General features: G+C 43.7%; 1 protein-coding gene across 1 annotated transcript; it reads left to right on the forward strand.

Moving 5' to 3' along the window:
• The first annotated feature begins 17,007 nt into the window (after window positions 1-17,007).
• On the forward strand, window positions 17,008-24,759 carry kcna2b (potassium voltage-gated channel, shaker-related subfamily, member 2b). The gene is made up of 3 exons (XM_062053841.1): window positions 17,008-17,249; window positions 17,958-18,089; window positions 19,233-24,759. Exon 3 carries the CDS (start codon window positions 19,310-19,312, stop codon window positions 20,810-20,812), a length of 1,503 nt encoding a protein of 500 aa, XP_061909825.1. The 5' UTR covers window positions 17,008-17,249; window positions 17,958-18,089; window positions 19,233-19,309; the 3' UTR covers window positions 20,813-24,759.
• The last annotated feature ends 285 nt before the right edge of the window (window positions 24,760-25,044 follow it).

Genomic DNA, 25,044 nt, shown 5'->3' on the forward strand with positions numbered 1-25,044 from the left:
AGTGACTAACAATCTCTGTGAACCTTTTCAATCCGGTTTCAGGGCAAATCACTCTACGGAGACAGCCCTCGCAAAAATGACTAATGATCTATTGCTAACGATGGATTCTGATGCGTCATCTATGTTGCTGCTTCTTGATCTTAGCGCCGCTTTCGATACTGTTGATCATAATATTTTATTAGAGCGTATCAAAACGCGTATTGGGATGTCAGACTTAGCCTTGTCATGGTTTAACTCATCTTACTGACAGGATGCAGTGCGTCTCCCATAACAATGTGACCTCGGACTATGTTAAGGTAACGTGCGGAGTTCCCCAGGGTTCGGTTCTTGGCCCTGCACTCTTTAGTATTTACATGCTGCCGCTAGGTGACATCATACGCAAATACGGTGTTAGCTTTCACTGTTATGCGGATGACACCCAACTCTACATGCCCCTAAAGTTGACCAACACGCCGGATTGTAGTCAGATGGAGGCGTGTCTTAATGAAATTAAACAATGGATGTCCGCTAACTTTTTGCAACTCAACGCTAAGAAAACGGAAATGCTGATTATCGGTCCTGCTCAACACCGACATCTATTTAATAATACCACCTTAACATTTGACAACCAAACAATTAAACAAGGCGACTCGGTAAAGAATCTAGGTATTATCTTCGACCCAACTCTCTCGTTTGAGTCACACATTAAGAGTGTTACTAAAACGGCCTTCTTTCATCTCCGTAATATCGCTAAAATTCGTCCCATTTTGTCCACAAGCGATGCTGAGATCATTATCCATGCGTTCGTTACATCTCGTCTCGATTACTGTAACGTTTTATTTCCTCCCTATGTCTAGCATTAAAAGATTACAGATGGTACAAAATGCGGCTGCTAGACTTTTGACAAAAACAAGAAAGTTTGATCATATTACGCCTATACTGGCTCACTTGCACTGGCTTCCTGTGCACCTAAGATGCGACTTTAAGGTTTTACTACTTACGTATAAAATACTACACGGTCAAGCTCCTGCCTATCTTGCCGATTGTATTGTACCATATGTCCCGGCAAGAAATCTGCGTTCAAAGAACTCCGGCTTATTAGTGATTCCCAGAGCCCAAAAAAAGTCTGCGGGCTATAGAGCATTTTCTATTCGGGCTCCAATATTATGGAATGCCCTCCCGGTAAAAGTTACAGATGCTACCTCAGTAGAAGCATTTAAGTCTCATCTTAAAACTCATTTGTACACTCTAGCCTTTAAATAGACTCCCTTTTTAGACCAGTTGATCTGCCGTTTCTTTTCTTTTCTTTTCTACTCTGCTCCGGGGTGGACCGCTAGCCTGTTCATCGGATGGGGACATCTCTACGCTGCTGACCCGTCTCCGCTCGGGATGGTTCCTGCTGGCCCCACCATGGACTGGACTCTCGCTGATGTGTTGGACTTTCACAATATTATGTCAGACCCACTCGACATCCATTGCTTTTGGTCTCCCCTCGAGGGGGGGGTTACCCACATATGCGGTCCTCTCCAAGGTTTCCCATAGTCATTCACATTGACGTCCCACTGGGGTGAGTTTTCCTTGCCCGTATGTGGGCTCTGTACCGAGGATGTCGTTGTGGCTTGTACAGCCCTTTGAGACACTTGTGATTTAGGGCTATATAAATAAACATTGATTGATTGATTGATTAGTTTCACCTGCCTCATGTGTTCGGGACACGCACTAGCTCTAATCAGGAGATTATTATTTAAGCCTGTCGTTGCCAGTTAGTCGGTCTGGCGACATTGCTCTGTTCATGCTTGTTTTCATGCGTTACCATAGTTCTTGCTGCTCTTTTCTTGCCACAGTAAGTCTTGCTTATTTCATGCGATTCCATAGTTAATGCTATTTGTTTCATGCCATAGTTTAGTGAGGTTTTCATGTCCATAGTTTAATGTTTCATGTCCTAAGTTTTAAGCCTTAGCTTCTCGTGTGAACGGCACGCTTTCCTTTTGTTTTGGTTTTCTGTCATTTCTGCTGTGTAGGATTAATTGATTATTAAATATGTTCCTACCTGCTACCGTTGTCCGGAAAAGTCAGTTTGCATCCCGGGAGAACAATCCTCGCAGTAAGCTGCGAAAACCCCGCATTATGACAGAATGTCGCCTGCAATCTGTTTCCCGCAACGAACATGGAGGAGATGGAGGAAGATACGTGGGAGGTGTTACGTGCCATGGAGCGTCAGGACCTGATGTGGGGTTCTATAGCGGCAAGTTGATCCCGATGAGCTCCGTGTGGCCTGGGGACGTTGCCGCGTCGCTGCAGTGCCGGACGCGCCGGTAGAGACGGAAGCAGTCCAGAAGGGCTTCTCCTAGCCGGCAGGACACGTCGCACCCGCAAGCTCCTCCCTCGGACCGATGCAGGCTTCAGCCAGCCGGCCGCTCCCTGATGACGTCACGCCGCCGCCTGCTGATGACGTCATGGACCAGGAATTTTTTTTTTCTAAATTCTGTTTCTTTCAATCACTTAGCCCAAAAAGACGCTAAATCCATGATAGAACTTTACCAAAACATGTTCTTAGATATCAGAGCCAGTCAGTCCAAGTCACCTGGTAAATTTCATGCTCTGCCCCCTAAGACTCAAGCCCCGCTCACGTCACGGAAATTTTCTTTTTGTCCTCCCACACAACCTCAGGTGGGATATGAAGAAATACTTTTTGGACAATTTAAAGGGGAAGAGTTAGTACTGCAAAGGGTTCTTGGTATTTGTTCTGTTGTGTTTATGTTGTGTTAAGGTGCGGATGTTCTCCCGCAATGTGTTTGTCATTCTTGTTTGGTGTGCATTCACAGTGTGGCGTATATTTCTAACAGTGTTAAAGTTGTTTATACGGCTACCCTCAGTGTAACCTGTATCGCTGTTGATCAAGTATGCATTGCATTCACATGAGTGTGCGTACAGAAGCCGCACATATCTTGTGACTGGGCCGGCACGTTGTTAGAATGGATGAAAAGCGGACGTGACGACAGCTCGTAGAGGATGTTAAAGGCAGTGCCTTTAAGGCACGCCCCCAAGACTGGTCCGGGTGAACTACGAGATATTATGACTGATGAACACCTTCGTTCGATAATGAAGGTTGCCTCAGCTCAAAGCCTGAGCCCAGACATTAATGAACTAGCATCCAAGAAAAGATGGCAGGTATCTGGCTTGGGCACATCAGATTAGATCAGTGTGTTGCAAACTGAGCAGTTTAAAGTCCTGAATGGTTGGTGTATTCATTGTCATTTTATTTTCAAATGTATTAGCCTGTGGAAAAAGTTAATGTTGATATTTACCTCAGAAGGCTGCAAATAGAAAAGAGGCTTTACATTTGTATTTAAATTGTATTTGATATGCCATTGATATTTTTTAATTGGTATTATTATAATTTGAAACTCGATTTTGCATGTCACTATAAAGTTATATAAGCCTTGCTTGTTCAATATTAAAGTTTTAAAGTTTTTAAAGTACCAATGATTGTCACACACACACTAGGTGTGGTGAAATTTGTCCTCTGCATTTGACCCATCCCCTTGATCACCCCCTGGGAGGTGAGGGGAGCAGTGGGCAGCAGCGTAGCCGCGGCCGGGAATCATTTTTGTTGATTTAACCCCCAATTCCAACCCTTGATGCTGAGTGCCAAGCAGGCAGGTAATGGGTCCCATTTTTATAGTCTTTGGTATTCAATGCAAAACTTGTTTGGGTACCTATTAAAAGGTTAATTTGTTCAACCTTGGCCCGCGGCTTTGTTCAGTTTTAAATTTTTTTCCACTCTGTATTTGAGTTTGACACCCCTGCTGTAGGGCGTCACAAAATAGTTGCCTTTACCACCCTCCTTGCACGCCGCCTGATACTGTTGAAGTGGAAGGAGGCTGTCCCACCCTCAGTCTCCCACTGGATAAGGGATGTGCTATCAATCCTGAAGCTGGAGAAAATAAGGTATACATTACGGGGCTCTGAAAACAAGTTTTTTAAAGTGTGGAGACATTTTTTTTTTTTTTGACCAATCCTCTACACAAGTGCAGGAATAGCCCTAGACACGCACCTGAATATGACTGCCGACGTTTCAGACCTTGTCTGCTGCTTCTACAGTGTGTTTCAGCTTTCAATTACTTTGTCTCAAGTGCCTTGTATTGAACTTTTTTTTTATTTTATTTTTTTACTCTGGGTACTTTTGTACTCTTACTTTTGTTTTTGTTTTGAGTGACAGCAGGGGTAGGGTATGAAGAGGGTTTAGAATGTGTTGTTAATGTGAATGTGAAAATCAATAAAAAGAACTATGAAAGAAAGAAAAGATCTGATTTGAAGCACTTGGGAGCTTTTAGACTGGCAAAAAAATCTGATTCGTGGCACTTGAGTGCAAAAATATCAGATTTGGTGTGCAGTGAAAACAGGGCCAATGTGACCAGTGCCACGTTAATCTAATGCAAGGCCCTGGGGCTGAGAAGTTTTGAAGGCCCCCACACCATGAATTTAAAGTCATTATAAAACTGTAATACAGTATGTAGATAATCTACATCACAGAAAGCATGCTCAGTCGTTTCTTTCAGGCAAGTCTTTCCTCTTTAAACCAGAAAAACACTCTATTTTTTGATAAACATATGCATGAACTTGGACATACACATCACCAACCATCAAATATTAATACAAATGTTCACAAAAAGCAGTAACTGATCCAATTATAAGCCTATTATTATACCCTTGTATGGGCATCACGTTACTCAATCCCAGCATCATGTTGACTGCAAGTCTTCAATATAGTTGCCGATTCTCTGAAAAATAAAAAATGGACAACTTATTGGCGCAGCTGGTGTTCTAGAGAGACGTGCTTCTCAACGGAATTCATGCCACCTCTGCAAGCCGCAAAATCTTGGTGAAAGCCCCGCACCTACGAAGGTGATAAAGCTCCATTATGCCCGGTATGTCTTTTCCAAGAAATAATCGCAAAACTGTGGCAAAAACTTGTACAACATTATTTGGATCTTCCCTTCCCTGGTTTGCTCTAATGGCTTTTCTGAATAAGGCAAGGAGACTAGAATTGAAGATTAGCATGTTTTTCTACAAGTGGAGTAAGTACAAACAATTGCAATACAAGTGCTGGAGAAAGGATTGTGTCCTACAAAGTCTGATGCGCTCTCTCTGAATGGTCCCTTTACACATATACTTTTGTCCACCTTTCTGCCCCCCCCCCGGGGGAGTTGTTTGGGCTTTGTCCAGTGAAACTGAAAGTTAACAAACACACACGTGTCCACTCTACTTTCGCTTCTTTCTTGGCACCTCTTTTCACTATCAAAACTTATTTTCTTTACTTAATAATTTAAAATTGTTAAAATTTTGAAGACAAAATATGTGTATTTGCAAAGATAAAAACACAGGGTGTATTCATTGTGTTATGTTCTTGAACATAACAAAGTGAATAGAGAGTGAGACTCCCTATGCATGCCACTCTGTTTCATGTTAGAAAATGATCTCTTAACATGTAATGTACAGAATATTTTTTCTGCAGGTTCTGACTTTTTTGCTGTGTTCTTCAATCTTGCACATAAATAACCTCATATGTAATATAGGTGCATTACAAAATAGCACCTGGGCTACCGCTCGTGACGTCATCAGACTGATGCAAGAACACGCCTACATTTTGGAGTTAAAAGTGGTCGTTTCAAAATGTGCTGAAACTCATTGGAAAACAAACCTAAAGGATTTCTGTCTGTATGTTGGGAGGGAATTTTATCTGTAGACATACTTTTTAAGTCAATAATTATATAATAAGTGCCAATGTTGTCAAACTTAGAGGAGCCCTTTGGAATACATCCTGTTATTTTGTTACTGTGTTTTGTATTATTTCCTGTACAGCGCACTTATTTTTCATTACACTTCCTGTTTGCCCCTACTCTCAGCAGCTTCACCTTTGGCTTGACCTGGTTTAGTGATTTAAGAAGCTCACCTGCTGGAAGGGTCTCATCAGGAAGTTTTATTTGCCAGCCTTGCCAAACAAACGAGGTTGGTTCATTGTCTGGTTCAGCATGCTTACTGTTTGTGTGTTTCGACTTCAACCTGTTTTTGTTGGCATTTTGCCTTGCCTTGTAAATCGCTTGTTTTTTGACTCAGCCGTGGTCCATTGCTGCGGCCACGCTCGTGCAACCTTATTTTGTTGTCCCTAAAAAATTACCTCCTTTCCAGCTTGTCTACCTGTATCTGCATCCTGGGGTCACACCAACAGTAACCATGAGCGCATGTAACAAAAGGGCTACTGTCATTTTCAAGATACTGAAAACAATAAATTTGTCCAATGTCTTAAGTAGTGGAAATGAAGACTTACGACAAAGGCATCAAGATGTTAAAATTGATTTGAGTAGCCAAGAAGAAAAAAATATTCTTGCAGTATCACTTAATATTTCAATGTTTTTGTTTGTTTTTAATGTCTGATGTCAATATAACTGTGAAAATGAAAAGAAGAGGACACATATTGCTGTATTTTTTTCTAGTCCTCTTACCATAGGCCTTGGATCTTCAGGGTTCTGTGCAGGAGCTGAGCTGTTCCCAGCAATGCACTTTTCTAGATGGAGATGTGGGATGTTGTTTCTGGTAACTGCTGGATCCAAAGCCTCAGATGAGTGATACAAAATAATTATAATCATACCAGCTCGGACGTCGCCCATGTCAAGTATTGTGAAACCAAGATACTCTGGTGAGATTTTGGCTACTGGAATAACAACAAGACATGTGTGGATAAAATGTATATTTGTATGTTATCCTCATGTGTGCATGCTTCCTCCAACCGTCCAAAAAATATGCACATACAGTCGTCCCTGTGAGGAACTCGCATGGCTGCCGTTTGTGTGACCCCAAGATGCAAGAACCAGGCGGAGGATGAGCAGGTAAGATGATTTTAATTATCATAAACAGAAAATAAAGCAGTCTTGCATAAATGTTCCAAACATAGAGAGTCTATCATCGAGCACTGAGGAGTGCTCGAGACCAAGCATAAATAGCATACATGCTGATTGGCAGCAGGTGTGGACCGGCTGCCAATCAACGGCAGGTGAGGAAAAAACAGTGCTCAGCGGTACAAACAGGAAATATAACAAAATAAGAGCACTGACAGGAAGTAATACAAAAACCAGGAAACAAACCGAAATGAAGTGACCGATCGTCGCAGTCCCTTGTTTATTGCGATTAGTTGAGTGCAGGCCTGGCAGTGGTAAACAAATATTATTAATACATTGAACATGTTTATACTGACCAAATTTTTCCGACTATAAATCGCATTTAAAATCCTTTCAATTTCTCAAAAGTTGACAGTGCGCCTTATAACCCAGTGTGCCTAATGTACGGAATAATTTAATTTAAAGCAATTTTATTTGGTACATGGTGTAATGATAAGTGTGACCAGTAGATGGCAGTCACACATAAGAGATACTGCCATACGAGAAGATAGAACATTATACACGGCGCTCAAAAATCTGTCAAAATGTTTTCGTATGACTTTGGTAAGCTATAAAGCCGCACCGTCTGATGGATTGTCATAGCATTATGGCTACCATAGTCGGACGTGCTGTACTTGAACATGTAGTTATAATTATGGTGTGTATAAGGACCTCAAAATGGCATCTATTCGCAGACATTATCTGGCGTTTTGTTTCGCAATATTTTGCAAAACCATCTTTTCTTACCTTCTGGTACCTGCTGATGTGTATTTGGGGTCTGCATAAGTCCTGAAAATGTGCGCGCATCCGCCATTGTAGTCCGTGCTGACACAGTAGTTGATAAGCTTCTTCTTTTTCTCTATCTTCTTGTTATGAGGCATTCATCCGCCGCTCTTGGGAGTCGGGACAGATTGTTGGAATTACCCTGCTAAAATATCTAGTTTGACTGCACGGACCACCATCAAAATAATTATATATATTAATATATTATATATTGCATAGGCTTACTTTGATGGCAAACTAATGCCAACAGTAAAATTACCACTACATTTCGATCAGCATAACTCCATGTTGCAGCCAACCTGACACACTGCATTCTCTTCCATGTACGCACATCACCAGTTTTCAGTGCAGAGTGCGATTCTATGAGCCAACCCACGTTATGCAAAAACCATGTTACGCATAAATCATATAGCCTACTACCATATCAATACACAAAGTAGAACATCATTACATGAAATGCATTATATTGTGCCAAGCTAATACCACCCCATATGTGCCTGAGGCACATACAGTACCAGAAACCGCAATTAGCCGTGCTAATGTTGGAACACATTTCCTCAGTGTATCAGCATATTCAGAACGAAATAGGCACTGATATTACCCATATCCACATAGGTTTTATTTGTCGAAATAATATTTTGACCTGTCAGTTGGATGACACATCGACATAAAGGCTAACGAGCATATATTTCCCCCGTTAGCCTGTATGTCAATGTGTCACCGGGCTAGCATGCTAAGCATCACACTATAAGCAATCGTTGCACGAACATACTAGCTTTGTTAGACAAGATCATAGTCTGTATAGGACAATATAGTTTACATACGAAATGTACATCCATCCATCCATCCATCCATCCATCCATCCATCCATCCATCCATCTTCTTCCGCTTATCCGAGGTCGGGTCGCGGGGGCAGCAGCTTAAGCAGGGAAGCCCAGACTTCCCTCTCCCCAGCCACTTCGTCCAGCTCCTCCCGGGGGATCCCGAGGCGTTCCCAGGCCAGCCGGGAGACATAGTCTTCCCAACGTGTCCTGGGTCTTCCCCGTGGCCTCCTACCGGCCGGACGTGCCCTAAACACCTCCCTAGGTAGGCATTCGGGTGGCATCCTGACCAGATGCCCGAACCACCTCATCTGGCTCCTCTCGATGTGGAGGAGCAGCGGCTTTACTTTGAGCTCCCCCCGGATGACAGAGCTTCTCACCCTATCTCTAAGGGAGAGCCCCGCCACCCGGCGGAGGAAACTCATTTCGGCCGCTTGTACCCGTGATCTTGTCCTTTCGGTCATAACCCAAAGCTCATGACCATAGGTGAGGATGGGAACGTAGATCGATCGGTAAATTGAGAGCTCAGTTCCTTCTTCACCACAACGGATCGATACAGCGTCCGCATTACTGAAGACGCCGCACCGATCCGCCTGTCGATCTCATGGTCCACTCTTCCCTCACTCGTGAACAAGACTCCGAGGTACTTGAACTCCTCCACTTGGGGCAGGGTCTCCTCCGCAACCCGGAGATGGCACTCCACCCTTTTCCGGGCGAGAACCATGGATTCGGACTTGGAGGTGCTGATTCTCATCCCAGTCGCTTCACACTCAGCTGCGAACCGATCCAGTGAGAGCTGAAGATCCTGGCCAGATGAAGCCATCAGGACCACATCATCTGCAAAAAGCAGAGACCTAATCCTGCAGCCAACAAACCAGATCCCCTCAACGCCTTGACTGCGCCTAGAAATTCTGTCCATAAAAGTTATGAACAGAATCGGTGACAAAGGGCAGCCTTGGCGGAGTCCAACCCTCACTGGAAACGTGTCCGACTTACTGCCGGCAATGCGGACCAAACTCTGGCACTGATCATACAGGGAGCGGACCGCCACAATCAGACAGTCCGATACCCCATACTCTCTGAGCACTCCCCACAGGACTTCCTGAGGGACACGGTCGAATGCCTTCTCCAAGTCCACAAAACACATGTAGACTGGTTGGGCAAACTCCCATGCACCCTCAAGGACCCTGCCGAGAGTATAAGCTGGTCCACAGTTCCACGACCAGGACGAAAACCACACTGTTCCTCCTGAATCCGAGGTTCGACTATCCGGCGTAGCCTCCTCTCCAGCACACCTGAATAGACCTTACCGGGAAGGCTGAGGAGTGTGATCCCACGATAGTTAGAACACACCCTCCGGTTCCCCTTCTTAAAGAGAGGAACCACCACCCCGGTCTGCCAATCCAGAGGTACCGCCCCCGATGTCCACGCGATGCTGCAGAGTCTTGTCAACCAAGACAGCCCCACAGCATCCAGAGCCTTAAGGAACTCCGGGCGGGTCTCATCCACCCCCGGGGCCTTGCCACCGAGGAGCTTTTCAACTACCTCAGCAACCTCAGCCCCAGAAATAGGAGAGCCCACCACATATTCCCCAGGCACTGCTTCCTCATAGGAAGACGTGTTGGTGGGATTGAGGAGGTCTTCGAAGTATTCCCTCCACCGATCCACAACATCCGCAGTCGAGGTCAGCAGAACACCATCCTCACCGTACACTGTGCTGATAGTGCACTGCTTCCCCCTCCTGAGGCGGCGGATGGTGGTCCAGAATCGCTTCGAAGCCGTCCGGAAGTCGTTTGCCATGGCTTCCCCGAACTCCTCCCATGTCCGAGTTTTTGCCTCCGCGACCGCCTAAGCCGCACACCGCACACCGCTTGGCCTGTCGGTACCTGTCCGCTGCCTCAGGAGTCCTATGAGCCAAAAGAACCCGATAGGACTCCTTCTTCAGCTTGACGGCATCCCTCACCGCCGGTGTCCACCAACGGGTTCTAGGATTACCGCCACAACAAGCACCAAGTACCTTGCGGCCACAGCTCCAACCAGCCGCCTCGACAATAGAGGTGCGGAACATGGTCCATTCGGACTCAATGTCCAGCACCTCCCTCGTGACATGTTCAAAGTTCTTCCGGAGGTGGGAATTGAAACTCTCTCTGACAGGAGACTCTGCCAGACATTCCCAGAAAACCCTCACAATGCGTTTGGGCCTGCCAGGTCTGTCCGGCATCCTCCCCCACCATCGCAGCCAACTCACCACCAGGTGGTGATCGGTAGAAAGTTCCGCCCCTCTCTTCACCCGAGTGTCCAAAACATGAGGCCGCAAATCCGACGACACAACTACAAAGTCGATCATGGAACTGCGACCTATGGTGTCCTGGTGCCAAGTGCACATATGGACACCCTTATGTTTGAACATGGTGTTCGTTATGGACAATCTGTGACGGGCACAAAAGTCCAATAACAAAACACCGCTCGGGTTCAGATCCGGGCAGCCATTCTTCCCAATCACGCCTCTCCAAGTTTCACTGTCGCTGCCAACATGAGCGTTGAAGTCCCCCAGTAGAACGAGGGAATCACCCGGTGGAGCACTCTCAAGTACTCCCTCGAGTGAATCCAAAAAGGGTGGGTACTCTGAGCTGCGGTTTGGCGCGTAAGCGCAAACCACAGTCAGGACCCGTTCCCCCACCCGAAGACGGAGGGAAGCTACCCTCTCGTCCACCGGGTTGAACTCCAACATGCAGGCTCTGAGCCGGGGGCAACAAGAATTGCCACCCCAGCCCGTCGCCTCTCACTGCCGGCAACGCCAGAGTAGAAGAGAGTCCAGCCCCTCTCGAGAGAACTGGTTCCAGAGCCCATGCTGTGCGTCGAAGTGAGTCCGACTATGTCTAGTCGGAACTTCTCCACCTCGCGCACTAGCTCAGGCTCCTTCCCCCCCAGCGAGGTGACGTTCCACGTCCCAAGAGCTAGCTTCTGTAGCCGAGGATCGGACCGCCAAGTGCCGTGCCTTCGGCTGCCGCCCAGCTCACATCGAACCCGACCTCTATGACCCCTGCTATGGGTGGTGAGCCCATTGGAGGGGGAACCCACGTTGCCTCTTCGGGCTGTGCCCGGCCGGGCCCCATGGGGACAGGCCCGGCCACCAGGCGCTCGCCATCGTGCCCCACCTCCGGGCCTGGCTCCAGAGGGGGGTCCCGGTGACCCGCGTCCGGGCGAGGGAAATCTGGGTCCATAGTTTTTATTTCTCATTGAGGTCTTCGAGCTGCTCTTTGTCTGATCCCTCACCTAGGACCAGTTTGTCTTGGGAGACCCTACCAGGGGGTATAAAGCCCCCGGACAACATAGCTCCTAGGATCACTGGGACACGCAAACTCCTCTACCACGGTAAGGTGGCAGCTCAAAGAGGAGCTGAAATGTACATTTAAATTTATTTCAAGTAATAATAAAACGTAAATGCCTGACTTACCTATTAAGGAGGAAATTAGCAAGTTTGGCGTCAGATGAAAAAATCCTTTCCGCTTTTAATCATCTCCATCTTTCAAAGGCATCCCCCATACACATCCTCGTTTTGTTCCTGGCTTTGTCATGAATAAGTTGAGAATCGTAACGATGCCTTTTAAATTTACAAAGGTCTGACATGTTCAGTAACTTTACCAGTGGCAGTAGCTCGACGAAGGTGGCGGTGCGTAACTGGCAACCTGGATGTGACACACTCACAGACTTTGTAACTGGTGAAACGATAACGATCAAAATGAGAATAATAACTATATTTCGGGGCTGTAAATCTAATTTTGAAATGAGCATATACCGGCTGAACTACCGTTACCAATCATAAAGGTATTTGAAAAGAACATGATTTGTTAATGCCTTTTGACATATCAGGGCCATTCAACGATGACTTGAAATGAAATTATTACATATGGTACCTTTAAAGCCTGTCGAAATTGCATACATGCAAACTCTAAAAGCTTTAGACCAATAACAAAAAACACACCATCATTGTAAAATCTTAAAGAAAGATTAATTGCTGAGTTGGGAAAATAAAAAGCAGATACTTCTTTACTGTACAATATTCTCCATGGACTATCTCCACCTCCACTAAAATAATTTATAAAGAAAAACCTAAATCGATCGACTAGATCAAGATGGTGACTGTCTGGTTCCATTTAGAAGTGCTTTTGGGCAGTCAGTTTTTTCATATCACTTGTGGAACACAACAACGTACCAAGTAACATACCAGACTTACAAACTCTTACCTCTCAGATCTAAAACTGGGGTTACTTGAAAATCAAAACTGCACTCATAATTAATCTTAAAATCCACTGGATGTGTTGTATTATCACATGTAATTAATCTAATTGATAACTGTATTTTTAATGTATGGGTTGTTTTTTGGGGGGATGTTGCTGGTGATAAACCACTCTTGTGACCCTGTCTGCTTACATACACTTTGTTATGTATGCAAATGTTGTGAAATAATGTGTGCATATTCACACCTACGTATGCTAACCTGTGCAATAATACCTACACACACAAGGGGGTGTGCAAAATAAGTAAAATAAGGTAATGTGCAATTTACACCAGCACTTCACAAACTTGTGAATTAGCACTTTGTAGCAGGCAATGTGAAATTATCTTTTTGTGTATCTTAATACTCAATCAATTTAGCACTTAAGCACTTTAGCACTGAAGCACTTTTGCACTTAAGTCCAACTTGTTATGGTAATGTAATTGCTGGTCTGTCATTAGTAATTTGGTTTGGTTCATATTTTTAGTCCCACTGTACTTCCTATTATTATTGTTACGTACGGCGGGGGAAGAAGACGGCACGACACAGGAAGTATCGCTCAACAGGAATTGATTGAGCTTGATGATGCGGTGGAGTGTGTATGCTTCTATGTGTGTGAGTGCAAGACTATGTGAAGGAATTAACAAGGAAATGTTACCAGGAGGTTGTTGTAGGTGCGTGTTGGTTGAGAAGGCAGAAAGTCCAAAGGGGTTTGGCTGAAGAAGGTCCGTAACACAAGCGGGAGGTCCGTGGGGCTGGAGCGAGGTTGTCAAGAGGTCCGTGTCCAAAGCAGAGGTTGTTATCAGGGAGGCAGTCAGAATCCACAGGGGGTCTAGGGAAGTGAGGCGCACAGCTCACTTTCAAGGCGACAAAGGGTATTCTGAGGGAACAAGGGAAACGACAAGGACAGATGAGCACAAGGGCAGAGGTTCACGGAGAGCAAAACAACAGGAGAGGAGCCAGAGACGCGATAGCTTATTGAGGGACAGAGAACTACGTTCTAGCACTGGATCTCAGGATGCGCTGGTCTTTATGGTGTCGAGCCTCATTAGATCCAGGTGCGGAGATTGCAGATTGACCGCAGCCATGCAGGTGCCCGGCAGCGGTCTGAGAGGAACGAGCAGGGGCGTGTCCAGAGGCGCTCCCAGAAGGTTTGTGCATGCGCCGTAACAATTATTGTTTTATTGTTGTATATGATGATGAGTTGGAGTGTGTATGCTACTCTAGTTAAATGGTGCAAGACGATGTGTAGAATTAACCATGTAAATGTTACCAAAGGTTGTTGTATGTGCGTGTTGGATGAATCCTTCGTCAGATCGAAGGGGGAAGGCAAGAAGGCAGTCCGTGGGCAAGCGAGCGGTCGGGGGCTGGAGAGAGGCGACGAGGTCCGTGTACAAGCGAGGCTCGAGGATCGAGGGAAGCAGTCCAGAATCCGGGGGAAGTTGAGGCACGCAGCTCGATGACGGGAAAACAGAGGGAACACTGCGGGGAACACAGAGGACATAAGACACGGGCACAGGGAAAGCACAGAGAGAGCAAGTACGCGGAGGGAAGCCAGAGACGGGAGGCTTACTACGAGGAGTGAACTATGTTCCGGCACTGGATCTTCGGGTACGCTGATCTTTATGCCGTCCGCCTTCATCAGACCCAGGTGTGCAGATTGCCGATTGATTGCAGCCGTGCAGGCGCGTGGCCGCGAAGCGGTAAGAGCGAGCAGGGGCGTGTCCCGGGGCGCTTCTAGCGGAGGTGTCGGCTGCGTTTGCAGAAGCTGTTAGTATGCGCTACGATGCCCAACTGCAGCCCATGCAGCTCCACCAGGGATGTAAGTGACAGATGACATGCGGGATTGGACATGCGCCGTGACACAGTGTCTTTGCCAGACACAAAAGCCTCACCATCGATAATAATATTGTGTGCCACTCAGTGCAGCAAGAGTACTGCCTTTCTATCAGCATAGCTTGGCAAGCTGTACATTTACACCACCAAGTCATGCCGGTCCTGACTCTCTCTGCGTCCGTCTGCTCACACGTTCCGCCGTCTCTTCATGCTAACTCTGCTTCTACAACCAGTAGGTCATCCTCCGTATATTCAGTTTAAAAAAAGATAAGGTTGTGAATCCTCTTTTGTCCAAAAATAGTCGTGTTTATCGTCTATTACGAAGTCTGCCATGACTAGCAAACACACACGTTTGTTGACAAAGTAGGAAGTAAGTTGCTATGAGCAGTGAAGTCATTGCGCCCAGGAAAGAAGTTCTGCTAATGCATGAAATGACCAAAATACAGTAAAAAATGTACATATTACATATTATGAACATGTATGTAATTATATTATATACATACTTAATTCATGTATATACATTAGAACGTTGATGGAGGAAATTGTTTTAGTGGACTTTGCAGTGGTGTGCCCTTAGGGCCAGCAATGTCTTCTATGCTGGGCTAACATAACCAGAAATCATGATCATAATTAAATATAAAGTACTTTTTAATTTACTTTCCCTAAATATTTAAAAGTATTCGTATTCTAATCATGTCATATTATGCTCCTTCCAATACAGTTGTTTTTAGTTTAGAGTTTGTATCCAATCAGAATTCAGCTAGCTTATGTTGCCATGCTGTACAAAATCTGCCCAGAGCCTTCAAAATTTACAATGCAGGCGTCTTGGCGGACACATAGAGGTGACAGACAATTGCGATAGCCAATCAGATCACGACTTGTTGTCAATTAGGCCTTCGAGCTGGCCTAACGCTGTGATTTGATACTCACTTGGGAATCTCAAGTGAGTATCCAATCAGAATTTGCGAAAACAGGAAGTGGCCATACGAGCCATAGAAAACCACAGAAAACTCACCGGTACAATAAACACGTTTGTCTTACACCTAGGAATCCGCTGTGGACAGACGAAGACAATCAATGCAGGTTTAGCGAGCGGTGCGCGCTCCCGCGAAGGAGATACATTTTTGGCAGGCAATCACATTTTGGCACAACACCGGCGGCGAAATGGTTTCCCCGCCACTTTCACACGAATCAACCGACTACTACTACCACACCACTGGCTTATACGGCGTCGATTGGGTGCTACAAACTGTGAGTTCAAATATTGTATTTCTTTATTTTTTTCATGTTTCATTTGTTTTATACAGTTCTTTTAATTTTGACAGTACCACGCAAGATATGTTTTAATTGCTGAAGCGGGTTTATTGAATATTAAATGCGCCAAAAAATAGACCCTTTTGTACATTGTTGATGGGATTCAATGTGCAGTAGCATGCAAGTGTGTTTCTGTATATATCCAGCCGTGTCCATGTGGTAACATAAATTACGATATTTTGAAAGGTGAAGTCAGACTAAGTAGGACATCACTGAAGGCCTAGGTGAGAAACGCACGGCCCGCCACTGTGACTTTGAAGGCATCTAGGAATATGCGGCAAAAATGCTTGTCTCCAAAGTTTTGATCTGAACCCGGGGTAGTGTCGCATGTTTATGCGGGGTCGTTCTCCCAAGATGCAGATGGACAACTACGGACGAAAGTGTGAAGTTAGGATATGATTTATTCCTCATAAACCATAGCACAAACCAAAGACAGGAAACACACAAAAAGGATGCGTGCCGATCGCACACGGAAGCTAAGGTAAAACTTAGCACAGGACTCACGAACTAGGACACAGGAATAACCAAACGTAACGTGTTGCATACTGCAAATAACGAAGCCAGACAGTGTGTGGCGAGCAACGTGAAAAAATAGCTCTCTGATTAGTGCCCGGCAGCAGGTGAGCATCCCGAATACTAATCAGAGGCAGCTGAAACCAATCAGCACCCATGGTAACCAAAACAAATCCAGGGGTGCACAAAACAGGAACTGAGGGAGTTCAAAACTAACAGAACAATACCTAAACAAAAATGATCAAGTGGATAGATATGTTAACGATTAAAACACAGATAGAAAGCCAATATTAATTTTTTTCTCGGTGGTTTGCTCACACAAATGTTAACTGTATACAGTTGCATTGCATAAACTAAGTACAAATACCTCATTGCAATAGATTACTAAAATGAGTGTTTTTCTCTGTGCAATAAAATAGATACATTAAGTTTTGGAGCAGTGTTTCCACTGTGCTTCCCCTTTAACGTGCGCGGAGTCTGGAGAAAGAAAGAAAGAGGGAGAGCAGCAGTGAGGGGCGAGGCGCGTTGTGCAGAAGCTCTTAGTATGCGCTACGATGCCCAACTGCAGCCCATGCAGCTCCACCAGGGATGTAAGTGACAGATGAGCGACGCGGGAAGAGCAGGTTGCTCCACACGGCCGTGACGTGATGGAACAGCCGCTGGACGTGCGAGTCCAATAAAAGGCAAGCAGGAGAATGAAGGCTCACCACCAACGTAAAGGAACACTTGATGAAGAGGAGGCAAACTGGATAACATTTCATGCATCTCAGCATCAGGAGAAACGGGGTGAATTCCTGCATGCCATTAGCTGCAATATTAATAATAATGATATCAGGTAATGCTGTCATCTGGTTTGGTTAGTGCATGCATATAACTGTGGCTGCATCCACACGAAGGGGCTTTAAATGGCTTAAGCATGTTTGGCACCTGTCACTTCCAACTAAGTCACTAGTCTGCCAATCAATAACAAAAACAACTATTCATGCTCATGTTGGAATGACAGTGCATGAGCTTTGCTGTTTTGTCTGAAATGTCATGTTTGCTTCATTGACTAAGACTGGTTTATTATATGGAATGTGAACATTTAAAGTATATGTGCAATATCTTTTTATAGGGGTAAAATGGCAGGCAATAACATAATAATTATATATAAATGTTTATCTTTTAATGGATGATGCATTACAGCTGATTTTTGTCCTAGAATGGAATCCAAAGTATACATAATGATATTAGCATACCTCGCTGCCTCCCCTTTTCAAGTCTGTTGGAAGATATGTGGCACTCCATCCCACACTATGCTGAATAAAACATTGCAAAAAGTTGCTCATGCCTGTAGTTTCATTGAATCAATGCAACAGCACGACTCCAACCTGTAACCCATAGCTGCATCATCCTGGCATGTATCGGCTGCGTATGAGCTGTGAGATGAGGGGATGTAACTCCTGCATCCTCATCCCTTGTACTCTCTCCACTCCCCATGGCACCTCGTTGCAGAGCCGGACTTTTTCGGTGATATATGGGAAAGGAGCTGGCTGGACGGCAAGGGGTGACATTGATACTTCTGTTGGACTTGTTGGGCATCATCACTGCACATATCAGCAACAATAAGCAACACAAATAACAAAGGTGGGTCTTTATTATTTATTTCCAAATGCATTTTTGTCAACTTACAAAGCATGTATCTTAAATAAAGTTAGATGGCAACTGACAATGCGATTAATCAGTGGCTTATTGGGCATACAATATTTAATTTTACACATAAAAGCTTTGGAAAGTAATCTCAAATTGTACGGAGCACTCAGCATATAATCGGATCTGTTGGTTGTAATTGCACCCTGTAAGAGCTAATACAATATTACTGGATGGCATATTGATCCAACAGCAGGCTCGAATGAGAGAGAACTCATAACCTAATACTCAGAGACAAAGTGGAGCCGATGTGCTCAAATGCTCGGGCCCCTCCTTGCTCCTGTCTTTCAAATGTCCTGGCCTTGCTTGACTGCAGGAATGTTTATGATTTAATGTAGGCCTACTGACACTTAAGAATGGGTACTAAATTCGTTACATTTTACCGGGTATCGATTCACGTAAAATCAAACTGTTGTTCACAATGTCACGGCAGGGTGCAGACTAAACAAGGGATCAAACATTAGGTGAGGTAACTCAGTGGACTCAGCCAAACTGCCCCTAGGCAAAGTTGTAATTTTCATTGCCAACAAAGCAAGTATGTCTGATAGAAAACGCTCAAACGTAAAGTAAAAATGTGTTAATGCAATGCTGATTACCATATACATGCTGCTGATTATCATTAGCAATTTTACATGGCAATTTCAACGCCTCCAAATGTGTAATGGAAACTACAATTAAGATGCACGTTACTACCAAACAGCAAGTGTTAAAGAAGTACAATACTTACAATATAAATATTTTATAGGGCGCAACATAAGGCTAGACTGGCACGTTGCACTTCAAAGGAAAGGCTCTTTCCTAGCTAGGCAACACACGTCTTGCTACCGCATGCAAAGTCTACTATACTTTAAAATGAGACCCAGAAATGTAGTTAAAAACAATATACAACAACTGGTTAGCACAAGTATCATAATCCGCTACTTTTTATATATTGAATCAAAAAAATGATTTTATTATTAAACAATTAACAACATGTATCTATACACACAACTTCAATCCCGGTATCAATTCAAATGTGGAAGGTACCCAAATAATTATGTTAGAAATTATATTAAAATTACTCTTTATTCCCCGCTCTAGGTCTTAACAGGCGTATCTCCTGTGGCCAAACGTGGCCCTGCCTCATTTGAAAGCTCCAGGTCCCATCGCCTTCCAGCATGACGGTTGCGACCAGCGACCCGACAGACGAAGCGGCAGCACATCCGGGTCAGCCTCATGACCACTATGGCCCAGACCCAGATCATGAGTGCTGCGAGAGGGTCGTCATCAACATCTCAGGCTTACGCTTTGAGACGCAACTTAGGACCCTGTCCCAGTTTCCGGAGACGCTACTCGGCGACCCCAAGAAAAGGATGAGATACTTCGACCCTCTTCGGAATGAGTATTTTTTCGACCGCAATCGACCAAGTTTTGATGCCATTCTTTATTATTACCAATCGGGAGGGAGGCTGCGCCGGCCTGTTAATGTCACTCTTGATATTTTTTCTGAAGAGATTCGCTTCTATGAGCTGGGAGAGGAAGCTATGGAAATATTTAGGGAGGATGAAGGTTTCATAAAGGAAGAGGAGCGCCCATTGCCAGAAAATGAGTTCCAGAGACAGGTGTGGCTGCTCTTTGAGTACCCAGAGAGCTCAGGTCCAGCTCGAATCATTGCCATCATCTCCGTCATGGTGATTCTTATCTCGATTGTTAGCTTCTGTCTGGAGACACTGCCAATTTTCCGGAACGAAGACGAGGAGATGTACAACTCTCCCTTCCAAACCCTTTCCAATGTCACAATGACGTATTACCCATCATCATATTTTACTGACCCTTTCTTCATTGTGGAGACCCTTTGTATCATCTGGTTCTCATTTGAGTTCTTAGTCAGGTTTTTTGCATGTCCCAGTAAAGCTGGATTTTTTGGGAACATCATGAACATCATTGATATCGTAGCAATCATTCCCTACTTCATCACTCTTGGCACAGAGTTAGCAGAGAGGCCAGAGGATAGAGAGACGGGACAGCAAGCTATGTCCTTAGCTATTCTCCGTGTCATTCGGCTTGTAAGAGTGTTTCGTATCTTCAAACTCTCCCGCCACTCCAAGGGACTTCAGATCTTGGGGCAGACTCTGAAGGCCAGTATGCGTGAGCTCGGACTGCTCATTTTTTTTCTATTCATCGGCGTTATTCTCTTCTCCAGTGCTGTTTACTTTGCCGAAGCAGACGAGCCAGAATCCCAGTTCAGCAGCATTCCAGAAGCCTTTTGGTGGGCAGTGGTTTCCATGACAACTGTGGGCTACGGCGACATGGTCCCGACAACCATCGGCGGAAAGATTGTGGGGTCTCTTTGCGCTATTGCCGGTGTGTTGACCATTGCGCTGCCGGTACCAGTAATCGTGTCCAACTTCAACTACTTCTACCACAGAGAGACTGAGGGTGAAGAACAGGCGCAGTATCTAAATATCCCTAGTGTGCCTAAGGCCAGCTCAACTGATGACCTAAAGAAGAGTGGCCGCAGTGGCAGCGGGTCAACTCTCAGCAAGTCGGATTATGTGGAGATTCAAGAGGCTGCCAACCACAGTACTGAGGACTTCAGACCAGAGGGCATGAAAACAGGAAACTGCACCGTAGCCAACACCAACTATGTAAACATCACTAAGATGCGTACGGATGTATAATGTGAGCTATTTTGAAGATTGTTTTCATCTATCATCTGCAGACACTTGCACAGAAAAATGAAAGAGTGGTCTGGTATTTCAGGTCCAGTGTGGGAGTCTAGAGCAGATGATTTGATGTAAAAGTCAACCGAAGACCGGATGTTTGCTCACATCCGAAGGAACTTGAGCACATGACAGAACTACAACCTGTCATTTTTGGGACATCCTTGACTTCTGCATGGAGTTAGTCTTACTTATTATGACAGTAGTTGCCCAGCTCACAAACGTAGCCAAATACTAGCCTAAGAAGTAATAATAATCAACAGTCTCACGGGACCACCTGTTGCTCCATCATATTACAAACTGTGGCCAGAAGACAATGCACAATACGATCAGCATACTGTTGTCAAGGTTTAAGATTAAATCATACCATAGTTTCAGCAAAATACGTTACTCCAACTGCCAAGGTCTTAGCCATACTTTCAAGAACAGCAACAGAGGATGGATGCTAATACCCATCTGGCCTGATGGTCATTTAAGGCTCCCTCAATAGGCTCCTTAAGGACCTAAGTGCACAAGCATTCTTTGCTCATTATTATCTGTACCAGTGGCCTCTGTAGAGACCAATATATGGACCACGGGGAAGTGCTGTGTGTGTGGACCACAACAGTGCTTGTTTTTTTATTTATTTCCTCAATGAAGCATTAGTGGATATACAAGAGTGAATCTCTCATTTATACATCACATGTTAATTTAGTAGTCGCCTGATTGTGTGTTAAGATAAACACATCAAGAATCTAGGTGGTGTTCTACGTTAGTGCCTATTTGTATGTAAAAAAATATTTTTAGTTCTACCTGTAAGTGTCTCTTTAACTGCCACCAAGCCCAACTGTAACAGGAAAACTATGTAGTTTGACGCCACTGCCCAGTATAAACAACATTGTCCTTTACTTCATAGCATTCCATAATTGTAGGAACAGTCGTATGAATAAGCCACAAAAGATGTAGTGATATTACATAATTTGTACTAACACTTATAACAGCAAGGGTAAATAATTGCTTAAAGGTACAGCTAATTAAGGCTTATAGTGTATTAACCCAACAAGCCCAAAAAAGCATCACAAAATATAAGAATAGAAAAGAGATAGCAGCTTTGTCATAGTACGCTTTGGCATTTAGTACAACAAACAATTCATATTTTTATTAGCTTGCTGTTACATGAGAAAGCATAATAACAACAAACCAAAGAAAAACATAGTTCCATTTGGATTGGCATCATGAGAAGGTAAAAATATATATGCTTCGCATTTATACAATCATTCAACTGGTACTCAGATCTATAGGTTATATTCTTCATCAGCATTTATTAAACCTATGCTATTCTGCTCTTGTAGTGCTGCATGTCTTTGAAAGTAACCATTGTAGCATGCATTAGTATGAATAATACTAGCAAGATGACTCAAATATTGTATACTCCATTGTGTGTATATATAGGCATTATACAGTATACAGTACATGGAAGACATGGGTGTTTCATAATGATATGTGACGCTTGTGCACATGCACCTTTGTATTCGATTGATATTTAGATATATATAGCTTCATACCATGTAAAAGTGACAATTTTGCCAGTTCAGGAAGACAAATAGTCACTTGACCATGAGATAACCAGAAACAATACCCAACTCCTTATAAAAGAAACATGTGAGTTGATTAGGCTCCTGCAGCTGTCAAGATGAATGGTTAGTGAGTCTCTGAGTACCTATTTTGTCAATTACATCTTTTTTGTTTTGCCAACTGTACCTTAATCGACTACGAGTGTCCATAACTCAAATTAAACTGTATCTTGCTCAGTGCGTATGCACGTGTAATAGTGAGCGCTTAGCGTATTCTAATCCTGTCTGAGCACATAGTTTATACTGTTTGAGTGTGTATTCACATTCAGATGTATACAAAGCACAATACAGTGAGGGGATGATAAGATCAGATCTGTTGTACATGCATGTGCTAAAAGCTCATCTGTGTTGTAGAATGAGGCCAGGAATTGAACCACTGAAAAGTTAGATAAACACTGCGTAAACACTTTCTGTGTTTTTTTCCTGTTTTCTTTGGGAACCTGTGTGTCATTACAGTATGTGGCCTGCAGACTATGTCTGGACTGCCTTGTATCACATTTATTTGAGCATGGTATTCGAGCAATTCATGTGACAGCGCAGTTTGGATGGAGAACATCACCATAGGATACACAAAACAACACCATGAATGATAACATGCACATGTAGACACACACTACCTACAAGCGCACACTCATAACATCTGCTGTCATATTTGACAATTATTAAGTCAATCTTGCACATCAACACACATGCAATAGCCAAGTATATATATATATAAATATATATATATATATATAGTGCATCCGGAAAGTATTCACAGTGCTTACCTTTTTCCACGATTTGTTATGTTACAGCCTTATTCCTACATGGAATACATTCATTTGGGCCCTTAAAACTCTACAGACAATACCCCATAATGACAATGTGAAATGTTTTATTTTTATTTTTTATTGTTAGAAAATAATTGCCAAATTATTAAATATTAAAACACCTAGAAAAAAAAACCATTTACATAAGTATTCACAGTCTTTGCTCAATACTTTGTTGATGCACCTTTGGCAGCAATTACAGCCTTTAGTCGTTTTGAATACGAAGCCACAAGCTTGGCACACCTATCTTCGGGCAGTTTCGGCCATTCCTCCTTGCCCATTCCTCTTTGCAGCACCTTTCAAGCGCCATCAGATTGGATAAGAAAGTGAAGGTTTTCCTCCAGTATATCTCTTTGCATTGTTGCATTCATTTTTATCTCTATCCTGACTAGTCTCCCAGTTCCTGCTACTGAAAAACATCTCCACAGCATGATGCTGCCACTACCATGCTTCACTGTAAGGATGGTATTGGCCTGGTGATAAGCGTTTCCTGGTTTCCTCCAAACATGATGCCTGGCATTTACACCAAAGAATTTTGTTCTCATAGTCTGACAGTTTTTCTGGTGCATTTGGCAAACTTTTCACTAAGAAATGGCTTCTGTCTGGCCACTATACAAAACAGGCCCGATTGGTGGATTGCAGCAGAGATGGTTGTCCTTCTGGAAGGTTCTCCTCTCTTCACAGAGAAATGCCGTAGCTCTAAGTGACCATCAATTTCTTGGCCACATCCCTGACCAGACTAAAATGAATGCAGTAATGTACAAAGACACTTTTAATCCAATCTGATGGAGCTTGAGAAGTGAGAACCCATCATTCATTCACACATGGTGGTGGTAAGCTACTTTCGTAGCTACAGCTGCCCTGGGGTAGACTGACGGAAGCGTGGCTGCCAGTTTGCGCCTACGGCCCCTCCGACCACCACCTATCATTCATCATTCATTCACCAGTGTGAGCGGCACTGGGGGCAAGGGTGAAGTGTCCTGCCCACTATGCCATGCTGCCACTATTGAGCAAAGGCTGTGAATAATAAAATGTGTTTGTCTTTATTTATTTTTTTAAATAAATATAATGTTTTAAAAAAGACTCACATTGTCATTCTGAGGTATTGTCTGTAGAATTTTTTGAACAAAAATGATTTTACTCCATTTTGGAATAAGGCTGTAACATAACAACATGTGGAACAAGTGAAGCACTGTGATAACTTTCCGGATGCACTGAACATAGAGCATCTTCCGAGAACTTAAGTTTTGTATTAATATTAGACTAGAATTATTAATATTTTATTTTATATTAGACGCTTAAGTGGCAGGGAATCAATGAATGTGCTTGCACAACTTATCTCGAGTTTTACATGTACTGTAGGTCTTGAATTGTATATGTGAAATTGTCCATTGCCAATGACTTCCAATGATTAAAAACAAACGTAATGTCTATAGAAAATATTTGGTATGTCAAAATTAATTGTAAATTGGAAATCGAATATGAATTTTATTGGTCATGAAGATAAAATAATAACAAAAAATATAATTGAGTTACTGTGTCTTTTTTTCAATGTATATTGTAATGTTCCTTTTGTGTGACTTTAATTCAGAAGATAATTGCTCTTTTGACCTTGGTGGTATTATTTTGCATGATTTTGTGCAAACAAAGCATATATCCAAAAGTTCAATATTATTTGTTCAATAATATAAAGTATTAACAACATCACCACTGGGGCCAAGCCCATCACAGGAGGAGCATTTTAGTGGACTGTAGACCTGCACCTTTT

This window comes from Entelurus aequoreus, linkage group LG07, assembly GCF_033978785.1.
Source record: "Entelurus aequoreus isolate RoL-2023_Sb linkage group LG07, RoL_Eaeq_v1.1, whole genome shotgun sequence".
Classification (NCBI taxonomy): Eukaryota; Metazoa; Chordata; class Actinopteri; order Syngnathiformes; family Syngnathidae; genus Entelurus; species Entelurus aequoreus.

Bases quoted from the DNA above. Each gene is read 5' to 3' on its own strand.
- kcna2b (XM_062053841.1), top strand. From the start codon at position 19,310: ATGACGGTTGCGACCAGCGACCCGACAGACGAAGCGGCAGCACATCCG.